General features: G+C 36.6%; 1 protein-coding gene across 12 annotated transcripts in view; it reads right to left on the bottom strand.

The window, feature by feature from the left end:
• TCF4 (transcription factor 4) overlaps positions 1-27231 on the bottom strand; it is a 356515-nt gene that overhangs the window by 98315 nt on the left and 230969 nt on the right. For 8 of the 12 annotated variants that reach the window (XM_060121923.1, XM_060121917.1, XM_060121916.1 and 5 more), the window contains 2 exons: positions 26339-26468; positions 25804-25853 (listed from right to left, as the gene is read on the bottom strand). In XM_060121923.1, the coding sequence (XP_059977906.1) occupies positions 25804-25853; positions 26339-26468 (180 nt within the window). Of the gene's footprint in view, positions 1-13485; positions 15531-25803; positions 25854-26338; positions 26469-27231 lie in introns of those variants that run through there. The other 4 variants (XM_060121918.1, XM_060121921.1, XM_060121930.1 and 1 more) reach the window with 2 other exon arrangements.

Raw genomic sequence — 27231 nt, 5'->3', positions numbered from 1 at the left:
TTTGTTGTTTCTTATAAAGACCCCTTATTTAGAAGCCTGTTTGTAGAGCCTCTCTAAATTTTCACAGGTGGACTGCTAGAAAGGTTTCTTAACTATTTTGATAAACAACCATTCTGCTTCACCTACATTAAATGCCTTTTCTTGCATATTTGCTAACATATAAATGCCTTTTTATACATTATGTAAGTATAAATAAAATTTTCATACTTTAAGGAGCCACAATTAATATTTTAAAAATTGAAGCTCTCGTTGCTTTTAAATATATTAACATGTGCATAAATAAATATTTTTAATCTGATAAGGTGAAAGAGATTTTTAAACCCTGACAAATCAGCACCTGGGACTCAAAAAATTAAAATAGGACTAGAGCACTAAGCTTCCTGGCTTTATTAACTAATGAAAAAGGGTCTGAAATTTCAAAAGTACAAATTTGCAATGATTAATAAAGATATACTCCTTTGAAAGGTGCTCTTTGCATTATAACCAGTGAGACACTGAATGTATTATCATCCCGTGATGTTCAAGTTTTGGTTTGCTGACCTTGGAGTATATTTCAATCACAGAACTCAAGTCGGTGGCTGTCAACTGAGACTTTTCTGCAAACTCAGACTTTGAAGTTTTCTTTGTGACAGAAATATCACCCATGATAAATTTTTAGTGTGATGCGTGGGGCGTTAGCACAGAAGTATAGAAACAACTGAAGCTATATGCATAAATTCATGTGTTTCATAATAATTTTAAAAGAAGTCTTAATCATAGCAGCCAATTTTTAAGGGACCCTGACCTGGTCTGTTGTTTGTTTCATCAGCGTAAAATTGGGCAAGTTACCTAACTAGCAGTAGCTAGACAGAGTCCCTTTTTATCACTGAAAGGACTGGGAATGGAGGTTAGCCACTGAAAACAGTAAGCCACCAAGCTCTCTGATGGTTAACTGCAAACACCATTGAGGACACTAGGGGTAGGCAGTGTGCCCAAGTGTTTTCTCCGCCACTTTTGGGGAAAAGAGTCCTTACCAGTACAATTATTGTTTAGAATACTGACCACCTAAAATACATCCATATTATTCTTAACTTTTTCTCTAAAGTTTACAGTTCTTTTGTGATTTTCCAAAAAATCCTTGACAGGTATATTTGGGATGAAGGGGAAATGGGGACACATACCTAGAGCTGTCACAAAAATTGGGGGAATATCTGACCAGAACTTGGAAACGCATGTGTATAGTATCACCTACAAGGTACACTTTCAGTAAAAACTTGCTGAATGAATGACTGCATCAAAGAACAAGTAAACATTCTACACCACTTGAGTGGAGAGTCTTGGATTTCTGCATTCATTCAATCATTTCACAAACAATTATTTACCATTTCCCAACTCTGGAGAGCCCCGTTGTGGGATGTGCACAGGATTCAGAGAAATGTACAACAGTCTTCCTGCCCTCAGAGATCTGCTACATGGCCAATGTCATGTGCTCAAGGTCATGTGACCAGTGCTCTTAATAAAATGGAAAAATAAGACCAAAGACTAATGCTTTAATTGTGAAGTAGGGACAGTCATACATGTATTAAACAATCGGACAACAAACTATTATGGGATAAGGAACTCAACTATTCACTCCCAATCACAGATCTCATTAAAGTAAATTCTGCCTCTTTTTCTGAATAATGACTGCAACATTACACTGTCACTTCGAAGTCCAAATAAACCTAATAAACACACGCATACACGTACCCTGCAGATTGCCCAAAATAAGGCAGGTCCTTAACAAGTGACTGACTGAATGAATGAATGATGGCCATTTGAAGGGAATGTCATTTTCCCCCAAAATATAACTTGGTAGAACTTGTACAACTCCATGTTTCTATTTAAGTCATTAAACAATTTTTTTATATGATACTTGCTTACTTCTACAATGCTGTTCTTTTTGACCTAGTACGGCTGAATTAGCTAAACATCATACCCTAAGGAAAATAGTGATATTCATCAACATACAGTGATTACATAACATAATGTGAACAAGTAAACTTATAAAGTCAATGACCTCCTTAGGTAAATATCTACCCTATCAAAAATTTTTGATAATAAGACAGTTAACTAATACATGTATAGTGATATACTAACAATTTAAAGAGAAGACAGCTGCCTACACTACTTTCATCTTCATAACTAGTACTCCATGACAGGTATTATCATCCCTACTTTAAAGACAGAGAATTAAGGCACAAAAAGTCTTGGATGACATTTCATAGATCACAAAGCTACAAAATCCCCAGGGCTTAAACTTGAGGGTCAGATATTTCTGTATGAGAATTACCACCTCGCTCCTCTGCAGCAGTGTGACAGGGGCCAAGTCATATCACAGGTTTGAGTTTTAGTTTCCTCCTCTTAACACAAGTGCTTCTTTTGAGGCATAAATGAGAGGACACCTCATTTAGCATAGCAGGGGCATGTTATAAACGAGTAAATTTCCTTGTCCCTCTGCTCTTTCCTCTGTGCAAGAGTGCCTTAAAGAACAGTGGGAAAGCAATCCCCACCCAAAATAGGCAGTAAGTAACAGAAGTCTACTAAAATGGACAAAAATTATAAAAATACAGGACCACGCTAAACTCTTCACTACTAAGCAATCGAATCCCACTACTGGCATGAGAAGCTTGTATGTTCAGTTAGACACTTAAAATACATATTTTCTGTTATGTGTCAGTATCAGAATCTACATTCTCATATTTAAACATAAACGAATGATAAATTTTGCCACGTCAGAGAAAGGAGCTTATCTGGGCTACCCTTATGCACTGAAAACAGGAGGTATTACTGAATTTAAGTTATTCAGAAGCTAAACAGATTATTTTTTTTGGTCTCCAGTAGGAGACATTTAATTCATAAGCTAAACTAATGTTGCTGTTGAGTTAGTAGTAAATGGACACACAAGGATTGTTATATTATAAAAATTTTAGTAAATGGCGATAGCTTATAATACCTAAGATGGGGTTGGTGTTTAAAAACCAACTTAAACTGCAATGACAAAAATCCACTTCATAAAAGATTTAATTATCCAAAGGAGAATGCAGACACACACATACACACAGGCACACACACACACAGAGTAAAAAGAATTTTTTCTGATGACCGTAACTTGAGACAACCTTGCAATCTAGGAGTGAACACCATCAAACTTCCTGTATGGACATTTCTATATTTCTTTGTATTGAGATCTTTAGAATGGAAAATAACTATGTTCTCTGATAAGTGAGTAAGCTTTATTACTTTAAAACAATGGTTCTCTTCAATTGGAATCCCAATTGTCTTAAACTTTTTTGCCAAATACACATTTATCTGGAGAAAATACTTATCTCAGATAAATATACTTGTCACATAACTATAGAAATATTTCTCTGAAGTAAATCCGTATTACACGTAGGACTGAGATAAAGCACAAATCATCTCAGTCATCTCCGGGGCGTAAACCTATTCTCTTAGCACCATTTAGATTATTACAGGTACAATAGTTTTAAGAATTCGTATGGTTCAAATGTAGAGAAGTTTAGTTTGAAGGATGCTTTTATCATAGAAGAGTATCAAATGATCAGCATAGACTGGGAAATCTAAATTCTATTTGTGGCCTAATCAGAGACTTCCTACCGTTATCTTGAATTGGCTACTTTTATATGGCTTGGGTTCATATGCAGACATCTAAATGGTTTATCACATGATCAACATTTATTCTCTTCCTGGCTGGTCAGATAGCGTGTAGTCATATTGATTACTAAGGGTAAGCAATATGGACTAAATTTTTTTGACCAGACTTCTTCTGTTCCACAAATATTCATCTTCTACCTTTCTGTGGCAGTATTTCTCTCAGAAGAAAGAGGAGGTTTCTCATCTTGCTTTATACGGTATTATAAAAACTCACAGACATATACTGTTTTGGTGACATACAGTAGTATGCAAAATAAATGCAAAAAACTGGTTCCAAAATTCTTGCATGCAGTTGGATCTGGTGAGACTCATTTTCCCACTTTTTCACGTTTTCTCATTTCTATGGTAAAGAATACAATGAGCATGTCATTACCCACATGAACATAATATTTTCGAAGAAACTCAACAAGCCAGAGATATAAAATGGCACTACCCTGCAGACCGGGGAACACGTATCTAAGGGCATGTATGATATGGTAAAGTGAAATACACTCAGTTGCAAGAACAGAACATATAGATTTTCATGTTTAATTGCAACGCAAACTGCACGATTGACTCAAACTGAAGTTCACTTCTTCCTTCCTCAATGCCATGCAAAGACCTGTAATTGCAAAAGTCATACATTTATTCTACTACCAAAATCTCTCAAACATTGAATGAAATTAGAAAATGATAGTGTAAGTGACACTTCTGACGACTGAAGGAGATATTTCAGTTAAGCAGAAAAGCCTTCGTTGTGCTTCTTATTTTTTGCCCAGGACATCAATCTCTTTCCCCTGGGATAAGTGGAATGTTCTTTGGGGGAAAAAAATTCCTTTATCCTAACCCACTATAATCCATAGCCAGTCTCCAAGTTTGGTACAAAAACAAACCATTTCTATTTTGGTGCAATGAGGAAGCATCACACTGGACAATATAAAAACAGAGATGGAGGAAGTTGACTCAGATTGCTGCACTTCCTAGATGAAGAAAGCGAGCAGGCTTACCACAATCACCTGTATCAAATGAAATAAGACGACAACTGTTTTTTCCGTCAAATTGATGCACGTGTAAAAATGAATTCCCGAAAAGTTAAAGGGGAAATCCTGGGTATGTTTGTTTGCCTGGATGAAGGATGCCATCTGAGAAACTTTTGACAAAATGGATTGATGAAGCAGATTGGAATCTGGGCACAGGATGTACACGATTTTTTAAACATTGTGAATAAATAATGGGCTTCCCAATGCATTGCTCAGTGATCAGAGGGAAATGTGATATCACAATGAAAACCATTTTCATTCTAAATAGAATAATTGTCCAGGGTTTGTTAAGTCCCTTTGGGGCTGGGAATTCTAACAACTTCCTGAGGTTTCTAACTGTTGATTACCTTTCTTTGACATCACTGAGCAAGTAGAACAACGAATTGCTTGCTGGGCAGAGAACAAACAATTTTCAAATACTTTAATGGCTATCTCTGTTAAACACTCAGAATTAAAAGAGTAGGTAAAAAGAATTAAAAACAATGTTGTAAAATGGAAGTGAATGACCATACAAGATTAGCATCCAGCGCACATCCGTTATTGAAATGTCTATCTCAAATTCCTGTTTTATAAAGTTTCTGCCTAAAATATTCTTTTGTGTAACTGGGAACCAGCCCCTCGGAGCAAGAATTAATGGTATTTCAGGAGAAAGGAGTAGCAGATTTAAGTTCCCTCAAGGCTGACCCTTAGCCTAAAGCTTAGGCTTGGTCATTGGTCCATTCCTGACCTAAATATTGCATTCTTTAACTCAAAATGACCTTGAATTTTAACTACTCAGTCTCAAAAACAAATGACCTCTTCCTCTGTTAATCATAAGCACTTAAACATCTACCCCACACATAAACACAGAGATGCGTGAAGTCACATGAGATGTTTTGTATCATCATGCATTGAGACAAGTGCTTACAGCAAATTCCATGAGTAACCCCAAAAGAAATTGTTTTCAAAGGGATAAGTTGCAATTACAGAAATTTCTGAGCTTCTACTAAATAAAACAGAAATAAATTATAAGCTTTCACTGAACACAAACAGCATTAACATTAGAAGCATTTGGCAAAAAATCGACACCGATACATTTCAGTTTCTAACATTAGGCCAACCGAATCAGGTATAGGTGAGGAGTGCCCAAAACTCATACGGCAGTAAGGATCTTACTTCCATTCACTTATGGTTGGGCAGAAACTGGTTTAAAATGACGTCTTCCTAGTCATAGCCGGCGTTAGTAGTTAATAGTGCCAAATTGCCAGATTATGGTGCTTACAAACCAGAGGTATGAAAGCTGCCTCTATTTGTTTGACGAGGGTGTTTCCCAAAATGTCAGTCAGCTTTCTGCCTCCTTTGAATGGGATTATCAAATGCATTCTGAAAGTAAAACAACTTAAAATTTGCTTAATATGAGTCAAAATCTTAAACAGGTCAACTTTCCCATGTTTACACCCAACCAGAGATTTCCTTTTCCACAGCATGTGACATGTTCTCTAATATCTGTTCAGAGCCTGCAAGCCAAGTTCTTTATGGGGTCTAAGCACCTTCCCACTCAGTGCTACCATATAGGTATGTGTGCATATGTGTTGTGTGCAAGGAAAGGGTACAGAAAACACAGTAAACTTAAGAGTTCCTCAAGCCTTACCCATTTTGTACATGACCTGTGTCCTTCCAACTTGCTAGCAATGCTGATCTATAACTGATCAACTTATACTTTTTTCAATAAAAATAAGTACATTAAAAAAATAAAATAAAATGTTTGGGCCCATAGGCTTTCTCAGAGTTAAGCATTTCTGTATCAAGTCATTCTTAGTACCATTACTAAACAAATGGCTATATTTTATGATAAATAATTTTTAAACATAAAAACGTTTAACAATTTTTAATTGTGTTTTTGGTTTTTTTTAACGACTTCCAAAAGAGCTAAAATGTCTGATTCTCCAAGTATGTGGGGATGAGACCTCCATCTCCATCACCTGTTCTCCTGTCCTTATTAAAATAATGTGGAAGCCAGAAACCAAGACGTTGCTTCAAGTTCTGGCTTTATCTAAATCTCAGTTTCTTTGTAAATATATATGTTTTGAATAAATAAGTGTTAAATTGCGATCACGAGAGGTTTTCTTCCCAACTTAAAAATTCTGTGATTTATGTTTTTATTATAATGCGATATCTCTGGATAACCAATCTCTGAAAATATAAAGCCAATCAAAAGTTGTTTCTGCAGCTAAACAAGCAAAAGCGCAACAACAGGGAAGAGATACACAGAAGCTGCTAGAAGCTCAGTCCCTATCTGTGGCCTCTTTCTTCATCTTGCCAGATGTGTCACTCTCAGCCATCCAGAATCAAGTTCTGTAGTCACTCCCAGATAAGGACCGTTCTAGAATATAAGGCTCCTGAACAAAGTTTAATGCCATGAATTGTAGCTAAATAAATTGTGCCCCTACTTTATTGCCCCCAGATACTATAAATTTTTAAAGAGTAGAGATTACGATTTAAATTTCTTTGCCCCGCCCTATAACAATGTTATATGCATATAATAGGAGCTCGGTTACATTTTTGCTCATTGAGTGAAGGAGGAACAAAAAGAGATTTATTTCCTTCCTTTCCACAATGACAGAAATGATCAAGTCCAGAGTTGTCAGAAAAACACTTGACAGCCAGCTGTAACTTCAATCTGAGAATAAGTCAAGTCTTCATGAAATGGAAAAAAATGAGTATATTATTAGACAAAAATTTTCGAATAGAGCTATACCTACCCGATACTGATAAAACACATACACACACATGTAGCTATGATGAATTGTTTTCCCAGTTTTCAAACGTTTTAAGGATTATTTTTGATTTCACGAGCCTGGCCTTTCCCTCACCTGGATTATAAACTGCGGAGGAATAGGGACGGACCAAATTTTATTTGCTGGGCTGGCAGAGAGCGTATTCATTTACACATATACTTTGCAGAAGGGGGCTTGGAGAATCTAATTTATCTTCCTTTCTCTTGTATAGTGTGGCTATTTTCTCAATGGAATAATTAATCGTGCCAACAATATGCCAAAGATATAAAAATGGATACATGCATTGTCACTTTTGAGAGGTGACACTGTTATGTCACTTAGTATGTGTGATGCAGACTCCTGTTTCATGTCTTCTTTGGTTTTTCTTGGCAGGTCTCCCCTACTTATTTAATCTATATTCTACTTTAAAACTTCTTTTTATAAACATTTTCTTAGAGGGACAACATACCCTCCTATGGCTAGACATTATTTCCTAATGACGTGGAGGAACACAAAACAAAGAAGCAGGTGCTTTCCATGTCATTTCCACATATTTAACCTTTTTTTGTTGTCCTTTCCAACACATTCCATTTAACCAGATTTTAGGCACGACAGAAAAAAAAAAACTTTGAAAGATGTTATTTTGTTACATTGTTAAAAATATGCTGATAACAAAGAAACTCGCCAAGAATTACGGTAAATCTCACAGTTGATTTCATCTTTATACTATATATTACATTGTTACCAGGGACTGTGCGATTACAGCAACTGCTGGACTTTTAAGAGACCTGGTCTCTGTATTTATTAGTCCACAAGGTGGATCCGTGGTACTGGGCCCCTATGAAGCATTACGAAATGAACTCTTGCTTGGAAAACTACTTGTGGCCACTTGTATCTCTGCATAAGTCTTCACAATGGCAGGAACTCTGGTCCATGGCTGTGCACTCTCCAGGAAGCCTGGCACTTAGTAGATGTGCAATAAATATTTGCTGAATTTTTAAATTTGACACTTGAGCCTTAAGCAGATTCAAAGCTAAGTGGGTACATGATGATATAGTATCATCAATCGCTCTCCATACTTTCTGGCTGATGTCAGATGGGGAGCTGAAGACTGGAATTTTGTTGATTAGAATCCTAAGAGAAAGGCACTAACATTTTGTAAGGACTGGTTTGAAATACACTTGAGATCTGGATACAAGTAAGTCGTATCTTTCATGAAGCAAGCTTAATGCATCTGGTCTACCTAAAATTTACTAAGTATGTAACAAACAGTTAATACACTTTCAATGTCCTTAACTAAGAAGAAATGTCTGAAAGCATCTACAAAAATAAGTTATCATTTTAGTTGTTTATACCTTTTAAAAAAAGTTTCCTAACTTACTGATTATAATCTTAGAGACACCTGGTAGCAATGCAATAGTTAAGGATTTGTCCGGGTCTCCTTTTAAATTCCCAATTTTCAGATGTTTGGAAGAAAAATGCTAGAATCCTAAATTTGCTACGAGGAGTTGTCTGTAGAGATGCAAATTTCATTTATCTCACTCTTTATATACTTTTCTTTCTGAAAAATTTTTAAAAGGCTAAGTCATTTTGAACCATACAGTGCATGGAAATAGACTGCTTTAATACTTGAGATGTTTTATCTTTATTATTTATGGCTCTTGCCGGAAAAAAAATACACACATAAAAACACCTCAACTCACCTCTGCATATCCTAATATACCTTAATTTCTTTGAATAAAATGCAGGTGCTTCATTTTAAATGTGGTCCAATGACTGACGTTTCAAACCAAAAATCTTAGTAAGCGGCTGCAGTGCTTAACGTTGTTGGCATGCACGGCACTCACATGAAGGAACTAGCGCCATGCCACCCTACCGTGCAATACATTTAATCTGAACTCTTTAATCTCAACTGTGGTTGGCCATTTTGCTGTCCTGAAGGCTGCAAGTTCCCAGTAAAGTTGGAAGACCGACTGAGCTTTATTTTCCAGCGAAGATTATTTCTGTCCTCTGTTGTTGAGTTGGGAGCACAGCTGTGCAAAGGAGTTTCAATGAACCAAGGGGTGGTCAGAGAATAATCAGATCAAAACTTCACCTGAGTTCACAAACTATGGACCACACAAAACTTTTGTGAACTCCTCCAGAACCACAAGCATTTACATGACTTTTAAACTGGATCTGAGTCAAGAAGTATTGCTTGATATTGACCTCAAGGGTATTTTTTCCCTTGATTTTACCCAATATACACAGCCATGAACAAGGACTGAGCCTAATGTCATTTTCCATATAGTAACTAGCATGTTATTCGTGTTTCACAAATGAAATGTAATTGTAGGGACAGAGCCTCCCTGAACTGCTCACTCAAATCAAACCATAATATTAAGAGCATTACCTTCAAAAAATAACAGCTTGATTTAGTCAAAACATTCTTACTAATAAAAACAATAAAACATCCTAAATCATACTCCACATACTTTAAATAGCCTGAAATAACTTTTATTAATAGTGTGTAAGTCTTGTATTCATAACTGAGTCTTCACAGTGAATGCACTATTTAGGTATATTCTGATGAATTGTCATAGGAAAAAAGGATCTGCCGTCGTTTCTAAACAAAATCTCCAATTACACAGTTCCAAGACAACAAAATGGACCTTAATTTAAAGTATTAAAAACAATGGGCTAAGACACCCGGCCTAGAAAAAAAATTCCTTTCAGAAAAAAGGAAATAGTATAAAAACTCTTGCATACTTAAAATGAGTTTTAAATAGATGCAGGGGACAGTGACTGCACCTTTCTAGAAGTAAGAGCATATATTACGAAATAATAATTTGAAATTAAATAACTGATACTAGCAATTTGAGTTATCCAGTTGAATTCATAAATTATGACCTGGCTAACTCGGAATTAAAATGATTAATTATTCAAAATAAACCACTGCCTGTTCTAGAAAACATCTTAATCCTAACCTAGAGAAAAGTTACTATTTAGTAACACCTTTCTTCAGGGGCTAAGACCACTCCATTTCCACTGTCAAAAATACCCATTTAAATGGGTAATAGCCAAATATATACCGATGAATTATTCAGATCTTCTCAAATGTTGGGGCAAAAGGAAGGTTTGGCAAATTGGTACTATATTTTCAGTTTAATTATAAAACCGATTCTTAGGAATTAAAAATAATGTCTTAAAAGCTGACTGAGGACCAGATTTGGCCACTGAAGGCTGTGTGACGCTCTTGCTGAAAGACAAGAACAGAACAAACACATCCGAGCAGAGTGTGCCGGCCACAATCATGGAACTTACACCCAGGGAAACCTGTCCTTAATTTATCCCGTCGTGTGTAGATTTGGCAAGAATCTCCAAACATCATTTACATACCATATGCCCTGAATTACCTAGGCACAATGGCTGTGGATAAATATGATGTTTCAGGTCTGACTGTTGGCTTCCTTTTATAAGTTTTGCAACTTTCATTTCATTTTTCTCTTTACTAAACAACTGAATACGATATTGTGTGCTGCATTAGAATGTTTTGCTAAATCAATAAATAGTTCATTGTGCCTTGTGATTGGAAAAAAATGATCCTGAGGTAGGCGACCAGGAGGTGTTATTTCTCCTAAGTAAGAATCAAATAAAGAAAATCAGCTCTTTATGCTCTGAACTCATTTTAACCTTCGGTCTCTTTACTAGGCATATAAATGCGAGGCAGTCAACAATTAAATAGACAGAAATCAAATATTATGACTTCTGCGGAACGTATAAAACTGGTCAGCAAGTTTTCATGTTTAAAATGCGTCCATGAAAATAGATTCTTGGTAATTCCTGTATTTGTTCCTCTTATAATTAAAAGGCATTATTATTGTCTGGTCCCTTAGCTTCCCTCTTCCCCCAACAATGGTATTAACACAAACTTAGTAATATTTGTCCAGATTCTCACACTAAATTTAAAGTCAGATTGATAAAAATGTATACTTAAACCAAAAAGATCAATAGCCTAAAAAAGGCTTGGAGCAGAACTACGTACATATTTTTTGTTGTGTACTATAAATTTGACTGTATAAACTTCCAATTAAAAATGACATTCACACCATCATTTTTGATAGAATTTTGCACAGTAGGAATACTCATTAATGCAGGGTAATACAGTGTGATAAGCAGCTTAGACATCAAAATAGCAAAAAAAAAAAAAAAAAAAGCCAGTTGGTCGGCTCTTTACATGAGTAAAATAAAACTTAAAAAAATTAAATACCTGAGGAATTAATTAAAAATAACACTTATTGGCATACATATTTTTTTTAACTATGTCGAATCAAGAGCTCTCTAGTCAGTTTCTACTGCAGAGGTCTCAGTCCTAGTACAAAAACACAAAAACAAAAACACATCCATCCTATAGCTGATGATAATACGTTAAATGCATTACAATATTCAAAACAGAATAAAATTTAAGTTAAATAATTTTCCTTATCCTACAAGTACCCTCCTAAATAGAGTGTGTGTATATCTATATACATTTATATATTTTTTTAATCATCTAATTGAAGGTATCTGAAATATCTGAATTCTTTTCAGCATTGGTAAAAGAGAGGCAGGCAGGAGCCCATCAGCTACAAATTGTGGGCACATGGGTCATTTCTTGATCTTAAAACTGTAAAATACAAAGTGATGATATAATCCTCAGGAAATGGCAAAGGAGAAATAGGTAAAAGGCAATGTGGTTGTTTTAGAATCCTATGAAATAATTTGCTTTCTTTAGGGGAAAAGGAAAGAAAAGAAGCTACCCCTTGAAGACGGGCAATGAAAGGGTTAACAGACATATGCTGTATAATTAGGAGATGCATTAATGATTATGAATAGTAAATGATTTGGCGCAAAGAAAAAAATTTTAGTCAAAGGGACATGTACCTATCTTACATGTTTATTAGTAACTGTATATAACTAGAGAATTCTGCTATTAAGAATCTTGCATTATTGGTGTAAATACTTCCAAGGGTACATCAAATTGTAATCTTTCATATGACATCCATCAAACCAGGCTGGAGATTTTGACAAACATTAAACACAGTAAGGAGGCAATTATGTATGCATGATTTAATCTGCAACTAATTAATATGCAAATTTATTCATATGTTAGTTACTAAATTAAAAATGCAAAGAAGCCCTTATGGTGATTCTCGAAATTTTGCACAAACAGAACATTTAAAATGTAAGAAAAATGAAGTTTTTTAGAAACCTATAACACACTTTTAGTGTCTCCAGAACCTGTTGCATTAAGAAGACTCAAAAAAATGTTTGTTTAAATACTAGATAATAATTATAAAGGTGTGCTAATTTTATGTGAGAATGTGGGAACAGAAAGGTTAATCAGAATTCTCTCGAACTCTTAAGAGATACACTCTAATTACCAGACAAATGGTATTCTATTTCTAAGCTTCCTTCCCTGCTTTTAGGGTTGTCAAAAGTTGGTCATCTTACTGATATCTTGTACAAATGGTTAGGGGAATAAATAGTATATGAAAGCGACTAGATATATTGAAAATTCCAGGGTAACTTTGAGACCATTTGGTGCTCACTAAACACACAATTCACTCCTCAAGATGGCAACTCGCTCTTTTTGCCTTTGGGGAACAGCTCTTTGCAAACAGAGGAATGGGAGGAAAATCTTGAGAAATTCTCCCCAACTCTCTTCCGAATGAATCCTTCAAAGAAAATAATGCCACTAACCCAAGAGCCACAACCTCCCCCCAAAAGCAGAAGGTAATTCCGTCTGAATTCAATCTGGCCATTTTAGCCCTGCATTTTCCAGACAGCCCAAAACGCATTTGACTCTTTGATGGTAGATGAGGGATGTGGAGTCGTGTCATTTAAAGAGATCTTTGGATGTCTGCATACTGGGGAATATCCACTGAAGAGCATATCTTATCCTTGGGCACCGCTGCCTTCTGCGAGAATCTGATTTCCCGGTGATTTCCTAGTGATCAGCAGTGAGATTTCGTGTGGATCACCTCTGATCTGATTACCTTTTTCATCATTCGAAGTCCGACGGGCCATGTATACAGCTCCTGGAGCTGGCTCTGGGAACAGCGGTAGTGGCCTCAAGAAATCAACGCAAGTCAACTGTATGAGGAAGCACAATAGCGGCGTCTACGGCTCTTCCTAGGGCACTGAACTCTCACCCACGTTAGAAACAAAAAAAAATCGCCATCAGTCGCATCGCTGCCAAGTGACACACAAAAAGGAAGTTAACCATTGGTTGTTACTTTTATTCACAGTCTGACTCTGATCTCCCAGCTTCCCTTCGCCCCTTCTGATGCCAAGCGGGCTACAGCTTGCCCATTTCATTTCAACCGCGGCAGCCAAAAAAAGCACTGCCCCACCGCGCAGCGACAAGCAGTCTGTTTTGATATTAGTACCTCAGTATGAGCTAGCAGAGAGTCAGATGTCCCCAAACTATGTGCCCTCCCCTGAGGGACTCGGTCCCGGCCTTCCTTGGCCAGAGAGATGGTGAGCCTGCCACAAATCCTCAGCTCCGAGAGCACCGGGGAAGGGAACGCACCATCCACGGGGCTCAGGCAGAAATGGCGAGGAGAGCCTCTTCTGGGGAGAGGATTCCTGCCCTCCCATTTAACACTTGTGTCTAACTGGAAATATTAGCTCGGCTTCTCTGCGCTCCCTGCCAGCCAGCATTCAGGAGTGCAGACTGAATTATGTAAGGAAAGGAGTCCTTTTCTTACGTAATTAAATCTTAGTAGGGGCTAGTTAAGTAAACATCAGATTTTCTTATTTTTCTTTCATAAAACAAAGAGGTCGATGTGGGATTCAGAAGAATACTTTTTTCCCCACTGATTCTCAGAGAGGGAGGGAGATGGTAATAAAATCCTCCCTTTCTCTCCCCCAAACACTCTGCTCTCTTCGCTAAATACACTGAATCTGCCTTTAACCTGGTTTAACCCCTGAATGTGTCTGGAACATGCTCGTTCTCTCCAGCCTTAACGGATCAGGTTTTTTTAGGGTTCCAGTGAGGCAGCCACAGGTGAGGAACTTGATTCCTGGGCACTGCAGGAATCTGAGAGGAAACGAGGTATCTTTAAGTTTTCCAGGTGACTCAATTTTGCTTGTGACCAGAACTGAACATAAAGCTTTTAAAAGCTTCAATGTACACATTTATGCGTTCATTACACAGTGTTAAATCTAATTTGTTCTTTTTACTGTCACAGGAAGCACATGCTTAAAGCAATCTGTTTCCTCATGTGAATGCTTTCCTGTCTGTTTAAAAAAAATTGCGACACACTTTACCCTGAGTAACCAAGAGGTGATCATAAATATCCCTAAATAGCATTAAACAGATATGAAAGACATTAACACTTCCAGAATGCCAAAGGAGTATTAAAAAAAAAATTCTAACAGATGCTCCTAGGTCAAAAAGTGAAATGTGTGTTTCCTGAAAAAACACTCTCATCAGAATCATAAATGAACTGGGAGAAGTGAGGTGTTGCTGAACAAACCAGGATCCTCTTGGTGAGGAACTCGGCAACCCACTGCCAAAGTGCACTTGCCATAAAAAGCCAAATGGAAATGGAAGTTTGATGAAAACCAATATCCTTTGTAATCCACAAGGTGGCAATGACTACAAATGAGGGACGACTCTTCGAGGAAGAGGTCCAGCCAAAAGGGACCTTTCCTGAGGAACTTAACGCGGGGTCTGGTTTTGCTGTACATTGAAATTGGCTGGGAAGAGATATTTGTTGTGAAATGTATCGGTCATGCTCTCTCTCCTCCACCCCCTTTGGCAGATGTTTTTTTTTTCCCCTTTAAATGCAAGAATTCATGAATCAGCCCTTGCAAAAATTGTTTTAGGTTTCCCACAGCTGACAAGCAAAAAATACTTTTTTTTCCCCTAATGAATTCAGCAATGGCATTGAGAAAAAAACACATTACTAGGCAGCAAAGGCCAGAATCCCCCAATTCTTTGACTTTCCCTGAAAACGTCTGTTTCAATAATCCTGTTTAATGTTAGAAATGGACCTAAACAGTCCTAAACAAATCGAACTCTGTTTTACTTTAGAAGAGAAGCAAACTGCCACACGCACCCACCTAGTCAAGGTATCTTCGTCTTGTCAGATGAAGTCAAAACCCCAGGCCTCACCGTGGCTTTTTATGGGTACCAGAGCCAGCCCTACAAAGGGAGACCCGGGCATCACTCGGGAGCCCCGCTTCTGGCCACTTACAGGATGACGCTGACAGAATACGAAATCAGAAGCATGTATCTCCTTATCACTTAGAGGCAGGGCTGATTTAGGCATAAACAAATGATTGGCAGAGAGAATCAAATTATGAGGACTCCGTCATCTTGGCCTGATGTCCTCTTTCAAAAGAGAAAAGATGGAGTACGCCCTTCCAACACAAACTTTGCTGAGCGATGAAGCTGGATGATTCAAAAGGCTGACTAGGTGTCTTGGACGGATGGCGATACTATTGTAAGGACAGAGAGGTACAGAGAGTGCTCCCTGTATTTCCTAAGTTGAGAAAAAGCAAGTGGCCTCCATTAGGTAGAATTTTTCTGAATGCACTTGAGACCCTGGTCTTAGTTTTGCTCTGTTGCTAACAAGTTGCATGTTTTTCTCTAGCGGTTACCCTGTTACGTTGCCAGTGCGCTTATCACAATTATCATTAGCTGTTGATTTCTAGGTACCTACAAGGCCTCAAGGCTATGCTAAGCACATTATATATTTTTTTGTAATTTATTTATCACAATACCCTTAGGAGGTATGTATATTTTCCCCATTTTTCAGGGAAGTAGTCAAGGATAATTACATCATATGCCCAGAGCCAGGTAGCTAGTAAGTGGCATAGCCAACTTTAGAAACCCAAGTGATCAGATTCCATGCTCTTAACCACTAGATGATACTGTTTCTATTACAGAAATGCTATTCTGGAATGTCTGGATTTTCTAAGGGATCTGCCTGGGCCAAAGTGGTGCATAATAACCAGTGACTTAGAGGTATTGAGGGTCATTCTACAGTGAGATGAAATTTCTGAATATTTAATTTATTCCACATCATCAAATACTTGCTAAATGAGCATCAGCCAGGCTGTAGAGAGCTTCTGGTCTACAAAGTAGCTTGCAAATAGCTACAGCCTCATGGTTAAGGACACAGAAAACCTTGAAGGCTGACTGTCGAGGTCACCATCCCAGCTCTGCCACTTACTAGCTGTGTCACCTTGGCCATGTTTCTTCACCTCTCTGTGTCTCCGTTCTTTTATGCGTGAATAAACAGTAGTACCCGTCTCAATTGGATGGTGTAGGGATAAATGACTGAATAGATGCAAAGTGCTCAGTGTGTGATGCAGAATCAGCACTGTGTTAAGGGTTTGTTAGTATACCAACATCAACCAGCTCACTAAGCAGGAACTATTTCTATCTGTTTTATAGACCACAAAATAGGTTTGTGACCTAACCAAGGCCACTGAGTGAGTAAGTAGAGGATATTAGACACTAAACTAGGAAGATCTCTTTATTTCTAGTGGTGTTATCTGCACCCTACTCTACCACTTTTATTACTATATTCATTCACTGGAAATATATTTTGAAGTGTTACGCAGAAGGCAGTGGGTTGAGTTTCTATGGGACAAAAAAAGATGTACATAAAACAAGAAAGACCTTTACTCTCTTCAAGGTGATTACAAGTGAGTAGGGGGATTCAGCATCTCCATAAAAAACCTAAAGGACAAAACGTCCCTGTGTTACACTGGGTGTGATTTTAATTTTTTGAATATGTACAACTTTCTCCAAAGGCCAGACCTGCTCTTTAAAATGCTAAGGCCATTCCCCAAATTGGGATGTGAGTGACACTACATTGAATTGTTCAGTGATACATGGCATGTCTGGCTTTTAGTTTAGTTGAAAAATATGCTTTGAATAAGTATAAATGAAGAAAGAAATGAATGAATGAATGAAAACTTCTAAAAATGCTTTTTGCCCCCTCCCACCTGGGTGCTCCCAGTTTATTATAGGGTTCTGCTTAACAGCTAGATTGTTGACGTAATTTTTGAAAGGGAAAACAAAATAGCATTGTTTGTAAAATAATTACTTATTGGGGTTTGAATTTTGTAATTCCGACTATATCTGCTCATAACAGATATGCTTAATTCTGTTTTCTTCTGCCTAGCACTATCGACTAAGCTACAGATTTTATATGGCAACACCTTGTATACATTCAAAAATAAAATTCACATAAAGGTACTCTATGAGGAACCCACAAGTTTTGGTACTGAAATTTCACTCACCGAGCAGATGCCTTACTATTAAGCATGACATAAGTGGCAGAACGTGTATCTTTTTATTATATAACAATACTTTCAAATACTACAACAGTTACAGAAATAGGTTTATTTTCCTATTTAGCTTCATGGTTGAAAACATTCAAACTGATTCAACAAGTCTTCATCACCAGGCCATGAATATTCTTTTAAAATCTCAGTTCCAGGAGAAATGAGACATGAATTAAGTACTGCTGCATCCTTAGACAAATTTTATTTTTATCTCCTCTGCTAACATCTCAAGCTATTCGACTTTCTTACCATAAAGCCCCAATTTTTATACTCCACTTATTACTGAATTATTTTGTACTTCAAATTTGTTTCATAATGAGCAAGCCAGAAAATATTATTGTACCCTGGGCTTATACACCTGAGCACCTGTGAGACAGCCGCATTCCCCAAACAGGGTTACTCGAAAACATTACCACTCAGAACCAGCCACCTACTTGAAACTGCCTTCTCACAGCAGCTAATGACACAATGATAAACTGTGCCAATTGGTAGAATGAAAACCATTACAATATTATTATAAGTATAATCCAGGAGGCATATTTAGAATGATATGGGCTGGGAGGGAGGAGGCCGCGGGAGAGAGTTAGAAACTCTGTCTCAGATTATATCAAAATAATTGCTCCAAAACAGCATTTTTCTAAAATCCCTAGACGGGAACAGCAAGTGGTGACAGTGACAGGTTTTGTACGTGCATGTAAGGCAGGTACCACAAGGGTAATTTTTCTGAGAAAACGTAAGTCTTTCTGAGTGCATGTTTCACAAAGGAAATGCTTTTTCATCACCATGGCTGAAAACAATTGACAGAGGGCAACACACCAAAAAATTTTCTTTATACTTGGCTACGAAGGGGGCTGCATAAAAAAAGTCCCTATTCTTCTGTTGCACTGAACACTCAAAATAAATTGAGTGAAATTTAATCCACACACAGATCCTCCTCTGATTACTCTAGAAGTAAACGCTTATGGATCAAGTTTCAAGCCTAGCAGAATACTGATGATGAATTCCTCAGATGACAAAATTAGACTAGAAAGACAATAGTGGGTGCCTGTAAAGCACGGAAATGGAATCCTTAAAAGGTTCTGTTCAAAATCGAATTTGCACGTTCTCTCGGAATTCAAATCGATGCTTCTCCTTGAAACTTAAAGCATCTTTATTTCCAACCCTGAAATTTTCCAAAATGCAGAATCTTCTGCACTACCTTCATTTCTCTGAAGAGGGAGTATAAGCTCTAGCAAAGCAGGAAACTCCTCAAATAGCTCTGCACCTATGCAACAGCTGTAACTAAAAAAAAAAAAAAAAAAAAAAAATCAGAATCATTCACATGCTGCTGTTCTGAGATAAAATACCGGAGTATTTAAAATTACAAACTTTGCACCGAATTTTAGAAAAGCTCTCATTCCTTTTAAAATGAGCATGTTCGTGTATACACACATACACTGGGACAGTTGGGATCGAGGCTGAGAATTTCACGTTATTGCTTTGAAATGCAACTTTATGTTCAGTTTAAGAATTCAGTGCAATTTATTAAAATAAAACAACACAGCAAGTGTCTGTCAACAGCCTGATAGAATCTAACCTGCCTTAAGAAAATAAAACTTTGCTATTTTTGAAGAAACTCTTCATGCCTTTCAGGATTATTGCTACGTATTCATTCTGAGAGCATCTTATTTAAAGTCCTTGAATTTCTATCTGACTTTGATTCATGACTTTCACACAAAAAATTTAGAATTGCTTGAAAGCAAGAAGGCACACCTTGAAAAAGCAGAGTTGTCAGTAATCGGGGGAAAAAATGAGAAAATTTCGCAATGTTAGAAAATAAGACATGTTTCAATTGATGAAATATTAAAAGTTTAAAATGATATTCAACCGAATATCAAGCCAAGCATCTCTATCATTCCACAAATATAAAATAAATGCACAGTTAAGCCAGACGCTGCAGAACAAGTTTTTATAATTTCGAAACACTCACAAGCCTGTCATAATTCTCTCTCTAGGTAAAGCAGCCTTATAGCAGCTTCTTAGCTTCTTAATAATTAAACCACTCAGATGGAGCCCAAGACTTCACACCAAAATGTACTCTTCAGTAAAAGTGAGAAAATAAGGTTCAAAATAACAGTTCCCTGAAACGTATTTCTCCTTTCTCAACAAACGAGTCCAGTTTTACACTAAATGCTATTGTTCTGAAATTTCAACAGAAATCTTAGCGGTTGAAATATTGAAACCTTGGTTTAAAATAAAAGAACACATGGGGGTGAGAGGGGAGACATCATTTATACCACCTTAGAAGAGCTTGCTTAGTAGAATAATCAGACAAAGCTGGCTGAGAAGGCGTCTCCATTGTGGAAATAGCTAGGTGGTTGTGTCTTGTTGGGAGTGTTTCAGGCATACATCCTTTTCATTTGTAAATATAATCCCAGTCGAGCTCAGAAATACACAAACCTTTCACCCACAGTTAACTGAAGAGTTTTTCTTCTCCCTTATGTTTCTTCTCATTTTATATTTAAAATATACACACACCAGAAGACACCTCTTTAAGGGGAGCAGAATTGGATTTCAAGACAGGGAGGATAGTAGAAGAGAACCCTCATTATTCCAAAATTTGGAACCAAAAATATAGAAATCTTTTAGAAAACTCCTCAGAGATTCGAACACCTAATGGATTAGGTGTTGTATATTTGTATGAATTTTATATGCTTTTTGAAATATTTTTAATGGAATAAGTACCCCCAATGAAAACTTAAATATAGATTCTCCTATAACCAGCAATTCAAAAAAAAACACCTTAACTTCTGTAACCTATAACTGCAGTGAAGAGGAAAAGACTGATTAATGTACATGCTAAACTTTTGAAGCCTTTGGTTTAGTGACTTCAGTATTAACTGAACAAAAAAAATAAATACTTTCTTTGTGATGAATATTTTCTCGACTTTCAAAGTGTTCCCCCCAATGTCACGTTACATATTCTGTGTGAATTCTGTGAATAATTCTTTTGCCCTATTTGGGATGATTTAATTGCATTATCCTTTACCTTCTTTCTGCCTATACATTTTCATGACAAATAAGCATAATTTTAATATCCACACTTCATATTTCAATATCACTCATTAGAAAATGGGCACGCTATGTTTAAAGTTAACTATTATGAGCTATCCTAACATTTTAACGTAAACACCTACAGTTAAACTTTTTCACAAAGTATCTACTTCTCTAGGAATGAACTTTGAAGAGGCCCCTCCTTTTATAGCTTATCACACAATTGGCTTCTTCTAGACTTTTCTACACAGGATGGTGCCCAGGTGGCTGACACCTAGTTCACTTTAGAATCAACATAAATTTTATTTTAGCAAAAGTTGTATTATCACTCAAGTTAAAAGTTTGTTTTCATGAAAAAGCATCATTATGATTTCCTTAAGATCAATTTCAAAAGTGATGGGGGAAATTAAGTATTTTAAGTACTGAGGCTTTCAATCATATAAAATTTCTGGGCTTCTAATAAGATAAAAAAAATTACCAACTTCTCTTTTAAATTGTTTGTGATTTCTTCAAGCATTTGAGAAAAAAACTTTTTTTTCTAAAAATAGCTGAGGGTATAACCTCAACATCATGTTTGCAACCTTCAAATATAAAGGTTTTCATATAATGGAAAATACAGAGAACAGTTAATGCTGTCAGCATTATCCAAGTTTTCCTCATATTCCTAAAAATCTCTTCTGTGAAAAAATGTCTCATCCAGACTTTAAGATTTTATTTTATTTAAAAATTCTTTCCTTAAAAAAACTGGTTATCCCAGTATCTCATACACATTGCATTTTTATTTTTCTAGTCTACCTAATGATTAACTCATATCTCAAATTTCCTTGGAGGATCCAAATCTTATTTTAGATTCTTTAAGATAGCTGAAATTGTTTTCCTTAAAATTCATGTGTTCAAAATTATCTCTGACCACTTAATACAAAGCTTGTTAGATCTTCCTGAATTTAAAGGCAAAAATCAAACCAAAAAACAACTGCAATTTCACAGACTTTCTTAAAAAGTGCAGTTTGAAAGAAAAGATAGCCTGTAGTAAGAAAAGTCATAGACTATTTCTAAAGATAAAACTTCATATTTCTAGAGAATTCTGAAGTTTCAGGGATTCTAACTGGGGATCTTAGTGAGACTGTCACTGAAGTTTCAAAACTGAATTAGAAGTGGAGACAAATTCCACCAATGTTTGAAGTAGAATGGTTGTAGTTGTTAATAGTTTCTGGTTAAATGTATATCATTTTGAAACATTCCAAATTATAAGAAGATGAAGATTTTATGTGTTTACATATTGGTGGGCACACTAAAGTTTCTGAAAGACAATGTCTTTTGTTTCTGTGTTTTTTCTGTGTGTTTGGAAAAAATATTTTAAAACAGCACCAAATAAAAGAAAATTTTTTTTGCTTTCTAGATTTTAATGCTTCCATGTTAATTTCTAAGAATCATGGACATTTTGTCAAAAAATGTGATTTAACGCGGTATAATTTTCTCTGCACTAACTCATGATTCAATACGTATGACAATTAGGCTATACAAAGATAGGAAATTTGCTGGACGGAGCAGTAAAGTTGAAAGCTATTAAGTCCAAGATGATGTATGGCTTCAAAAAAAAAAAACAACATGTAGAAATTGAACAAAGAAGTTCACGTGCAAATGTAAGAAATTAGATAGGCAAGATAAATCCTCACATCCACAAAAAAACAAAAAAAAACAAAGCTATATTGTTAAAGTCCTATCAAAAGATGAGGGCTGTAAGACATTGAGATGTAGCTGAAAAGAGCAACATACTAAAATGGGAAGAGAGAGCACAAAAATGTTCCCCAGTACTAAGCAGGGCTCCTGTGGGCAATTAGATAGTTGTCAATTTCACACAGCCTTTCCTTTAAAAAAAACATCACCCCAGCCCTAACTACAGGCCTCTGCTCTCCAAGGGGACAGACTCCCTTCCCTCCACTGCGCCTGTGCATTGCGACCCTGCAGGCTGGTTCTTCCGCCGCCCTATCACTGTCATGCTTCCACAGTGACTCGAGGTCTCTAGATGCTGCGCACAGTACAAACACATTCAAGGATCCTGCCAGATCCATGGCACAATGTTGGGCCAGGCTTATGTTTTCTCTCTCCCACAGATGCTGCAGTTATTTTCAAAAACAGGGCCAGTCCAGCCCCTCACTCTCCCAATTTCCTGCAAAGATCCAGACTAATGGCAGCAAGAGAAGTCCAGTCTCTGTCCCCTAGTCCTGCCATAAATAATATCTGATTACAGATGTTACCGTTTAAATTTTCTTCCTTTATGTAAGGAAGAGAAAGGGCCCATTTTGAAAAGAAGAAGAAAAAAAAGTGAGTTGACAGAACAGATTGTGACAGATTTATTACTATTTATCATGGTAAATATGTATTGAAGAAAACATATAAATGTCTTTATCTAGTCATAATCACTCCAAAAGAAACCTTGTATTATCCCCAATTTTTTGTCATAAAAATATTCATACATATTGAAGTAAGTTTTAGAAGTATCTCATGGGATAAAAATTATTTGAGCTTAAAAGAAGGACTAAGCATGGCAGAGGTCTAAATATACAACAATATAGATCTACTGGGGCAAAAGTGTTACAGTATCTAATACAGATCGTCTCTTTAGATCAAATTGAAATACATATTTTGTGCAGTGATAAGGCGTGTGGATTCTGTTATCAGTAATAAGCGATCCAATTCATGTAACAAAGCTAACATAAACTAAGTTAAATTGCTATTAAAAGAGAGCTGAGATTTGTTTAAGTAATGACAATAAATAGATGACTGGATTCTAAAATCAACCAAACTAACTTCTTCTTGCTTAAAACAAACAAACAAAAAACCAAACAAGTGAAAAAAATAACAAGGATAAAATTTCCATTTCAACTGAGTTTTCCTCCTTATCTTTCAAAAAAGAGTTCCTTATGGACCAAAATACCAAAATGTTCCTTAAGGACAATTAAAACGTTCAGCCAACATAAATTCTCAAAGAAGAGGAAACCCTAAACTGACCACCAAAAGCCAAAAATTAAATAATACAAACGACATTTTCAAGTCCTGATTTACTGGGAAGAAAGGAAAGATACTTTTATACTTCTGAACATATGACAACATATCAGCAACACATAATTGTCTTAACAGCAAAGGAAAAAACTATACCAGTGAAATTTTCTATAGTGGCCAGTTAGCTCTACAGAAATACTTAAAAATTTACAATGAATTATGAGAACTTGTTGTTGACAATGATTAAATGGATAGATAATATCTACTGCCACACCAAAGCACTCCTTAGAAACTGTGTAAATTTCTGCATAATTTTAGCAGTGGAAAAAATAAACTAAGTTTATTTGACTATGAGGCATAAACAGTGTACTATAGCTTTAAGTTTTGCATGGCTTTTAGAGCAAAGAGCTATTCTATCATTTTAGAACATTCAAAGGTCCACTTATTGTATTTAATACTGTCCGTATTAGGTTCAGGCATGTTTAAAATGTAAACAGCTGTGAGGACTATATCATTTGAAGTTGTCATAAAAGCTATTAAAAGCTAAAGTTTCATCTACATTAAATCTACCACAAATTTCAAGCTTAAAATATGCTTATAAAAACCTGCAGGGATATTAGCCAATTTCAAGACGACACAGAAATTCAAAGAATAAACCACTCAGTATGTTTTTAAATGACTTACTGGTAGTCCAAAGCGACTATTTTACACACCACTGGCAGTTTTATTTACACAATATTTTTATATATTTATGGATAATTTTGTGACGCTTCTTCAACATTACCGAGTCTATGATAATCAGCGTACAAAATTTGTTTTTTCTCCCTGATAAGACTTATTCTGATATATTCGCTTAATAATTTTTTGGATGCACTGAACTGAAATCAAGTCAAACACACAGGTGTTTGGGTTAATCTAATCTCAGCACATTTGCAAAACCTATTATTCTTCTAATTTATTAAAAATGAAATAAAACTAATATGCGAGCACTGATTGGTAATATTATTTTCAGAAATCTAAATATAATTTTATTTTAGAGTACAAGAATTTATAAGGCTCATTAGCATTCTTTTCAATGAACACTAGTGCCCTACAGAACACAGAATTAAATTAAAACTATATATATATATATAAAAATATATCATAGGCAGGAAGGAAGAACAAAAAAAGGAGAAAGCAAGCAGGAGACAAGGAAAGAAAAGAGAAACTCTTAGTTTCATTCTACATAAGGGGGAAATTTCTAGAAACAGGTCAGTTCTAAACAAAACTAAATTATCTAGGAGCTCGAATTTGAAAAAATATATATATGGATTGAAAATAAGATATCATGTATTTAACTATGATTACAACCAACTTTTGCTATGTTGGCAACTGGAGAGACCGCAGCAACCCCTCCTTAGAGCACCAGGTATTAAAATGACCCAGAATGCCTTTGGTTCTAGCTGGATTCTTCTAGTTGCCACCTGGTATTCCAGACACAAATGGCTACTGATGCAGCTACCTTTGCAGCCTTTATTCAGTCCCCTCTCTAGAAAATAGAGACATTCTCCCTGCACTCTGGGCTGAAACCCATGTAAATTTTTCCTAAATCCTCTCCACAAATCTCCTTTCGTATGCAAATCCATAAATCATCATAATACCAACAAAGAATTTAACCAACACGTGAAACTAATACTCATTCTCCTGAAAGCTCTGTGCAGGTAAAACTCCGCGAACTTCAGGCACCTTTTCAAGGCTCTCTTCAGAGCTTAACCAGCTGAGTATCAACACACCCACCCCGTCTTCCAGGATATGCAATTAATCACTCCAACATGGGTCAGGTGGCTGGAGGTGCCCATTTCTACCTCGGCCACATTCTAGATAAACACACCGCCCTGGCGGATGGAACCTCATTTGCTGCTATCTCCTTGGCATCAATACAAAGCAGAACAAAATAAACGATATACAAAGCAGAAACAAGCAGTACTTACTGAAGATGGCAAACCTGGAGGAACTTTTCGAACTTTCTTTGTCTGAACCTCTGAAAGAAAATGAGGAGGCTGTGAGGTCCCCTGCATGCCCATTCTCCTAACTAAAAGAGATTACACCACGAAGCCATTTAGATTCGACCAGATTTTCTTAAATCATGACTTTAGCAAAATGTCGGTACCGCTATCATCTTTTCTTCTGGCAGAAATCAAATCCTGCCTCTTTCATAAAAATGAAGAGATTTAACTTTTTAATGCTCTGGTTTTTAAAAGAGGTTCCTTAGATGGGCGGCCAAGAGAAAACAAGAAATAAGCATACACCAAAATAGTTCTCCTGCTACTGTAAGTTAACATACCCACCCAACGTATTACTGGGGTAGGGTGGTGGGAGAGTCATGAGCCCGACAACTGAGTACAATTCTATGGTTTTTTGGGGGGCGGGGTGAGGATAGTTTGAGAGGATGATATTGAGAAAGAAAGAAAAAGAAGAAAAAGCTACTAATAATCACTCAGGCATTCAAACAGAGGAATACCTTACCCAGGGCACTACTGTGAAGAGGCCTCCTTCGGGGGTTATTGCTAGAATACTGATAATACTGGGAACCAGGTTTGGTGGGCGAAAGGGTTCCTGGGTTGCCCATATCCATGTCACCTCCAAGGAGACTCTGCTAAAAGGTTAAAAAGGAAAAACAAACATATAAGGTTAAGTTTTTACATTTGCCACCCCCCAACTGATTGTTAGTACTTAAACCAATGCAATAAAGGAAACAGCATCTGCTAAGCTGAAACAATTAAAACCCAACATGACAGAAAGCGAAAGAAAAGCCCTCTAAGAAGCTATCCCAAAGTTTGTGAATTTTAAGTTCTTTACTTTGGAGAGGAAGGTAGACAGTGATGTTCATTCAATGAGATTTTCATCTTTTAAGACGACTAACATTTTCATCTTATAAGTAAAGGGCATTTATGCAAGGCTAATATTTTCTTTATCTAGAGATAGGCTCATATCTGGGAACTAGCCATGCCCTTCCCTTAACAAGAACCAGGGAGAATCTGATTTTTCGAACGTACACCATTTCCCCCTGCTGCTCACACTGGGGGAGAGTATAGATGCTCATTTCAGCTGGGAGTTCTGCCTCTCTGCATGACCCTCCACGAATTCACACAGCACCCCCAGAACAGAAAATGCCAACTGAACCAGGAGGAAATTCAAATCCTCACACTGACTCTCAAAATTATAGAAATAGTAGGCATTCTAAGCTAACAGGAGCACATTAAAGGACTTCAGAATGCCCTCTTGAGGACTGTCAGCAACTAAAACACATCCCCACAAATGAAACGTTTACCTGAACACTAGAAAACTTTCCCAAATATCACTAACTTATCATGGCGTGAAAAATCACTAAGCTTTCGAAAATGATGACATACGAAAAA

Source organism: Lagenorhynchus albirostris, chromosome 14 (assembly GCF_949774975.1).
Source record: "Lagenorhynchus albirostris chromosome 14, mLagAlb1.1, whole genome shotgun sequence".
In the NCBI taxonomy this organism is placed as follows: Eukaryota; Metazoa; Chordata; class Mammalia; order Artiodactyla; family Delphinidae; genus Lagenorhynchus; species Lagenorhynchus albirostris.
This window is presented reverse-complemented; position numbering and strand designations above follow the sequence as displayed.